This window comes from Pistacia vera, unplaced genomic scaffold (assembly GCF_008641045.1).
Source record: "Pistacia vera cultivar Batoury unplaced genomic scaffold, PisVer_v2 Contig46, whole genome shotgun sequence".
Lineage (NCBI taxonomy): Eukaryota > Viridiplantae > Streptophyta > Magnoliopsida > Sapindales > Anacardiaceae > Pistacia > Pistacia vera.
In genome coordinates, this window is record NW_022196290.1 from 1,335,081 (window position 1) to 1,342,489 (window position 7,409).

A 7,409-nucleotide genomic window follows, 5' to 3' on the forward strand; every position below is an offset into this window, starting at 1 on the left:
TTCCAATTAGTATGAATAAAAGTCCAGTACCTTTTATGGTTGTTCATTCGGATGTATGGGGTCCTACAAAGATTTCTTCTCTAAAGGGTGCATGCTGGTTTGTTTCATTTATTGATTATCACACACGTATGACTTGGGTTTGTTTGATGAAATCAAAAAATGAAGTTAGTTCTTTGTTTCAGAAATTTCACAAGATGATAGCAACTCAATATCAATCTCATAAACAGGTTCTTCGCATTGATAACGGTAGAGAGTTTGTTAATCAAGACTTAAAACAATATCTGAATTTACATGGTATTGCTCATCAAACGACTTGCCCCTACTCCCCCCAACAAAATGAGGTTGCAGAGCGCAAGAATCGCCATCTTCTTGAAGTCGTACGTGCATCTTTATTTGGGGCCCACATGCCTACCAGTTACTGGGGTGAAGCTGTCACAGTTGCAGCCTAGCTCATTAACCATGTACCGTCAAGTTCATTACAATTTAAGACTCCTCTCCATGTGCTTCATGAGACTATAAGTGCTCTTGTCGTGCCAAATCTGCCACCTAGAGTATTCGGATGTGTAGCCTTTGTACATCTTCACAAATCTTTGAGAAATAAATTGGAACCTCGAGCTATTTGATGTGTATTTGTAGGCTATGGCTTGTATCAGAAAGGCTATCGGTGTTATCACCCTCCTTCTCGCAAGATGTATGTTACACTTGATGTTACCTTTCATGAAAATGAAATGTATTATTTTGTCCCTGAGTCTCCATTTCAGGGGGAGAGTAGAGATGAACTGCAGACTCTAGACGACTTGGAGGATTTTACAAGTAATGGCAACTGGGAAAGTCAAAATGAGGCGGTTGGTCATACTTTAAATGATGAGGCAGGTCATATTGTAGACAATGAGAATGAAATGGAAGTAGTACCGCCAGTCTCTTCATCACCAGAAGTAACAACTTCCTCTCCTCAATCTGTACCATTTAATCAATTGTCTCCCCAAGCTGAGTCCATCTACGAACCTCAGGTAAACTCTGAAACCCATATAAAAGTGTTACCAAATTGAGTCACAAGAGGTATACCTAAAATAAATTATGAACCTACTCTTACCTCCAAACCTAAATATTCCATGAGTAATGTTGTGTCCTACCATAGGTTGTCAAAGGAATGTGAATCTTTTGTGAATCAATTATATGTAGTATCTATTCCTAATAGTGTGCAGGAAGCCTTGAAAGATCCTAGGTGGAAAGAAGCGATGAATGAAGAAATGAAATCTCTCCAAAAGAATTCAACATGGGAAGTTGTTGATTTACCCGAAGGGAAGACACCAGTAGGGTGTAGATGAGTCTTCACTATTAAATACAAAGTTGATGGAACTATCGAACAATTCAAAGCCATTCTTGTTGCTAAAGGGTATACCCAAACTTATGGAGTTGATTATATGGAAACGTTTGCACCCGTTGGCAAAATCAATATTGTTCATGTCCTGTTACCTCTGGCGGTAAATCTTGACTGGCCATTACACCAATTTGATGTAAAGAATGCCTTTTTGCATGGAGACCTTCAAGAAGAATTATATATGGAATTGCCTCCCGATGTAAAATGCAGATTAAAGGAAGTCAGTAGGTTTGCAAATTGAGAAAGTCTTTGTATGGTTTAAAGCAATCTCCTAGAGCCTAGTTTGGAAGATTTACTAGCTCTATGAAGGTTTTTGGATATCAACAAAGTAACTTGGATCATACTCTCTTCTTGAAACATAATAAAGAGAAAATCACTGCTCTTATTGTGTATGTTGGTGACATGATAGTGACAGGAAATGATCCAGAAGAGAAAGTTGCATTACAAAGTCATCTTGCTCAAGAATTTGAAATGAAAGATCTAGGTCCATTGAAGTACTTCCTAGGAATTGAGGTGTGAAGGTCAAAGAAAGGCATTTTCTTGTCTCAGCGGAAAATGTCTTAGATTTATTAGATGAAACAGGAATGTCTGCTTGCAGTCCAGTTAGTACTCCCATGGAGGAAAATTTGAAACTAAGTATGGATTCGAATCAAATCCCTGCTAACAAAGAACGTTATCAGAGATTAGTAGGCAGACTAGTGTATCTTGGACATACTCGACCAGATTTGGCTTATGCATTAAGTGTTGTCAGTCAATTCATGCATTCCCCAAAGGAAGACCATATGAATGCTGTTATTCGCATTTTGCTATACTTAAAGTCATAGTTTTGATATTAAAGGGTATACCGATGCTGATTGGGCTGGATCAGTTGATGATAGACGTTTTACATCCGGTTATTTCACATTTATGGGTGGAAATCTTGTTACTTGGCGGAGTAAGAAGCAAGAGGTTGTAGCTAGATCCAATGCTGAGGCTGAATACAGAGGGATGGCTAAAGGAATATGTAAATTATTATGGATCAGGAATTTAATCCAAGATTTACATATTCGGCAAGTCAGTCCTATGAGATTATATTGTGATAATAAGGCAGCGTGCGATATTGCTCATAATCCAGTTCAACATGATCTAACTAAGCACGTTGAAGTTGATAGACATTTCATCAAGGAAAAACTAGAAGCAAAAATCATTGAGGTGCCTCATGTTCGGTCTGAAGATCAACTTGGCATTGTGGCGTAACTAGGCATACCAGTCAGCTTTAGTCGTTGTCTCGCCAAGTTGGGCATGTGCGACTCTATGCACCAACTTGAGGGGAGTGTTAGAAATCATTGCTATCAGTCTCCTAGTTTTTCTCCTTGTATATTTTATTTCCTCTTTTGTATATTTCTTAGTTGTACATGATAAATTGGATCCTATATTCCTTCCTTAATTAGTCATTCAGTTCCAACTTTAGGACAAGTCGTATCTTGTAACTATTTAATCCCATTGTTGAAAGAGAATAATACATAAGTTTTAATTCCCTTTCATTCACTCTTGCTCTTTATTACCAGTATTCTTTACTAATCTTGCTTCACGTTAGTAGAGGATGCATGAGTGAGAAGTGATACAAGAAAATAATGTAAAATAAAAGAAGTATTTTATAATACTAGTGTTTAAGTCGTATAACACCATACAGATACAGTCTAGGTTAAAACTTAAAAATGATCCTTTATTGACATATTACCTTTGATAGACTTTAACTTTTTTACTTCATATACATAATGCTTTATGACCATATGTACAGCACGTCACGTCTCCTAATTTTAAAGGTTTTACATTATGAGATGAGAGTGAGACACCGTGGTCCCTGGTGGTAATTAACGCAATCGTCTTTGGATGAGCGCACGGGTCTGCTTCCACAGCCTTTGCCCCTCAGATTCATCATTTGCCAAGGGTGAGGTGTTGGTTTCATTACAGTCTGCAAAGTATTTCCCACTGACACCTTCTGTTTGTGGGCTCAAAGCGACATAGCATGTGGTTGAAGCACCCTGCACAAAAATATTACATCAACTCTATCAAATGAATCTTTTGGGCAAGACACTCATGTCTTGACAAACCCTACCTGACTTGTAGATTTTAGTAACTTGGAAGCAATGAAAAACAGAGAATCTGCACAGACAGTTTGTTTGCATGCTTTTAGATTTGTACAAAACGAAAACAGTACACCAATTTAAATGTGAATGGGACTGGATTGTAAGCTAATTCTTGCCTGTAATGAAGCCCTTATGAGCTCTAATTATTCCAGTCTTTACAATGCCTGGATGTACTGCATTGATGGACACTCTTGCGTTCCTCGACTGCAGACAGCCAAATCATTGTCTATAATTTTAACCAACATTAGTGAAAACCTTTTTTGGTTTAAAGGTAGCCTTTTTTACCTGGAGCTGCCTGCTTAATTCCTTGACATGCAATATATTAGCCAATTTGGACTGTGCATATGCGCGTGTGCCATTATAACTGTAAACAATTATGCTCTTTGTTAGCCAATCTGAACATACCATATGCTGAAAAATTAAATGGGGAAAGAAAGGGTAAATTTACTTCTTCGGATTGAGCATTCGAGCGAAGCAAAAATCATCTCTCTTCACCCAACTATGAATTACTGAAGAGAGATTAATAATTCTTCCCTGGACACCTGTTTTGTCAGCTGTTTCTATCATTTTCTCTATCAGCAATTCTGTCAACAAGTAATGCCCTGCCAAATCAATCAAACATAAACAAAAACAAACATGTTCATGTCAGTTTGTGCCCAAAAAAGACTAGACGGGCTCCACGTCTGTGCAACCTGGACCAAGTTTATCTTAAGATTCTTTTGTAAAGACTGGGCCAAACGGCAGGCCTGTAAAATGCTCATATTCTTCAAATAATAATAAAAAGTGCCACCAAATCTCTTTCTAAGCCCTAATACAAAATTAGGCTTTATAATTTTAAAAATACCCATTTTCTAATCTCTTCTACGATGATTACCGTATCATTTTGTCTTCAAAATCATATAAGATTTTATCTGTTGAATCCCTAATTTAAACTGCAGGAATAAACGTTTTCAGATTACTTAATTAATGGAAACAAGGAACTCTTATAAAGTTTTGAGGATAAAGAAATTAGAGATTACCCAAGTAATTTGTAGCAAATGTCATTTCAATTTTGTCCTCCGAGAACTCCAAATTCTTTGAATAAACCCCTGCGTTGTTTCTGAAAAACAATTTACATATAAATAAATATTTCTCTCTCCAATTCCAAGTAGCAGAAGAATTAAACCTAATAAATAAATACTCACATAAGGATGTTAAGGGGAAGTCCTAGAGCTAGAAACTCATGACAAAATCTCTGAACAGAAGCTAAGGAACTTAGATCAATCTCAAACAATATAATCTCTGCCTCTGGACTTTCTTTTTGAATCCCCTCCTTCACTTCAACTGCCTTTTTCAGGTCCCTCGCCGGAATCACAACTCTCACTCCTCTCTTAGCTAATACTCTTGCCGTTTCAGCTCCAATACCAGAAGTTGCCCCTGCAAGATGGTAAAGGTTTGATAATGCATAAGAATTTCTTTCATGACAAGATAATGTAAGTATAAGAAAAAAAAAAATTAATACCCAGTTGACAAATTTATGAAGTATATTATTAAATAAATTGCAGAATTAGTATTCTCAGTTTCTGCAGAAAGCCAGCAGAGATCTAGTCAGAACCAATGAGAGACAAGACTAATAAAGAAGACAAAAACCGTATCCTCCTACAACCAAAAAGAGCCACTAATAAAATATCCATGCTTAGCAGTCAGCATACCCACCCAAATACCTGTTGTAGGGAAAGGATGATACAGATTTTCTCTGTGCCTTGCAGATTATCTTGAAAACATTTTTTTATACAAAAAGGAAGAAAAAAATAATGCTAAATCCTAAATGTTTTACATGTGTCCTCTTGATTTTGAATAAAATATGCCGAGGAAGTTAAAGGCAGATCCTTCAAGATCATCTGCCATAATGTGAAGTCTGAAGAAAACAAAAATGAAATGGTAGAAAGGTGTGGGAATTAAATATTTTTCATCACATATAAAAGTAATTAAGAACTGTTTTCCATGAGATAGAAGGCACTGAGAACTTTTTAATATGTATCAATATCAGTATCATACTTTACTTTCAAAAATATGTAAGTGGAGAAGATTTACATGAAGCTAGCCAGCAACTCATCATCAGATGGAAGAAAAGAAACAGAAAATTGTGAAAGATAACTTGCATAAACTTCGCTTTAGATATATAAAGTTCTTTTTGATTTCTTTGCCCTTTCATGCAGCAGTGAGGAGTAAAAAGGTGACAATTTCATCACCATATAAGAAAATCTTCTTTACTTAGAGATTTCTTATATACATATATATAATTATATATATACTAACCAGTGATTATAGCAGTGAGAGGAGATGAAAACAAGGAAGAACAATCTTCGGTAACTTGTTCAGCAGTTGATCTTGAGCCATAACCACTTGGCCCGGCAATGCCTGCTAAGTATCTGAGTGTTTCCTTCATGAGGGCGTAGCAGCTTTAGATTCTCAAAGACCAAGATAGCTAGAAGTAGAAGCCATTGATATATAGTACACAAATTTACCATATAAAAAAACTTGGAATTTTCTGCTAGTTTATGGACCATCCTACTTTGGTGGTCTCAACCAATCAAAACTGTTTTGGAAATGTTGATCAATAGTCATCCAATGAAATCAAAACTTGTTGAGACTTGCAATACAGCTGATCTTTAAGTATACCGGTAGGTTGTGTAATTGTAAAATGGTGCCGTTATTTAAGGGGTCTTTTTATATTTCTCATAATAACTGTCTGCCCTTTTTTGTTTTTTTTTTTTTTTTCTTCTGGACATTTTCCTACTTAAACTGGAGCTTGATATACAAAATATACAAGAATTATGACGTGAAAAACAGACAATTTTGACAGAATTATTAGAAATTATTTATATAGAAATTAATAAAATGGTTGGAACTGTTGCTTTCTCTTTAATCTCTTNTGGAAGAAAAGAAACAGAAAATTGTGAAAGATAACTTGCATAAACTTCGCTTTAGATATATAAAGTTCTTTTTGATTTCTTTGCCCTTTCATGCAGCAGTGAGGAGTAAAAAGGTGACAGTTTCGTCACCATATAAGAAAATCTTCTTTACTTAGAGATTTCTTATATACATATATATAATTATATATATACTAACCAGTGATTATAGCAGTGAGAGGAGATGAAAACAAGGAAGAACAATCTTCGGTAACTTGTTCAGCAGTTGATCTTGAGCCATAACCACTTGGCCCGGCAATGCCTGCTAAGTATCTGAGTGTTTCCTTCATGAGGGCGTAGCAGCTTTAGATTCTCAAAGACCAAGATAGCTAGAAGTAGAAGCCATTGATATATAGTACACAAATTTACCATATAAAAAAACTTGGAATTTTCTGCTAGTTTATGGACCATCCTACTTTGGTGATCTCAACCAATCAAAACTGTTTTGGAAATGTTGATCAAAAGTCATCCAATGAAATCAAAACTTGTTGAGACTTGCAATACAGCTGATCTTTAAGTATACCGGTAGGTTGTGTAATTGTAAAATGGTGCCGTTATTTAAGGGGTCTTTTTATATTTCTCATAATAACTGTCTGCCCTTTTTTGTTTTTTTTTTTTTTTTCTTCTGGACATTTTCCTACTTAAACTGGAGCTTGATATACAAAATATACAAGAATTATGACGTGAAAAACAGACAATTTTGACAGAATTATTAGAAATTATTTATATAGAAATTAATAAAATTGTTGGAACTGTTGCTTTCTCTTTAATCTCTTCATGGTTTGAATATGAATGGTAATTAATTGGTTGGACATGACATGGACATAATATTTTTCTCATTATAAATGACTTCATCGATAGGAGACAGTGATATCATAGAAACTGGGGTGATGTTCAAGGTTGGACTACGAGAATTAACAGTGGATTGATGATGATGTGTTAACTCTA

General features: G+C 35.6%; 1 protein-coding gene across 3 annotated transcripts; it reads right to left on the reverse strand.

Moving 5' to 3' along the window:
• Positions 1-3,033: 3,033 nt before the first annotated feature.
• On the reverse strand, positions 3,034-6,791 carry LOC116145005 (short-chain dehydrogenase TIC 32, chloroplastic). Of its 3 annotated transcripts, none has more exons than XM_031430459.1 (8): positions 6,622-6,791; positions 4,695-4,926; positions 4,530-4,609; positions 3,959-4,112; positions 3,796-3,874; positions 3,627-3,714; positions 3,480-3,526; positions 3,034-3,405 (listed from the first exon to the last, which is right to left on the reverse strand). In XM_031430459.1, exons 1-8 carry the CDS (start codon positions 6,749-6,751, stop codon positions 3,235-3,237), a joined length of 981 nt encoding a protein of 326 aa, XP_031286319.1. In that variant the 5' UTR covers positions 6,752-6,791; the 3' UTR covers positions 3,034-3,234. The 3 variants fall into 3 exon arrangements, with proteins under 3 accessions (XP_031286319.1, XP_031286318.1, XP_031286320.1); XM_031430458.1 differs by lacking the exon at positions 6,622-6,791 and adding an exon at positions 5,809-5,978; XM_031430460.1 differs by lacking the exons at positions 3,480-3,526; positions 6,622-6,791 and adding an exon at positions 5,809-5,978.
• Positions 6,792-7,409: the final 618 nt, after the last annotated feature.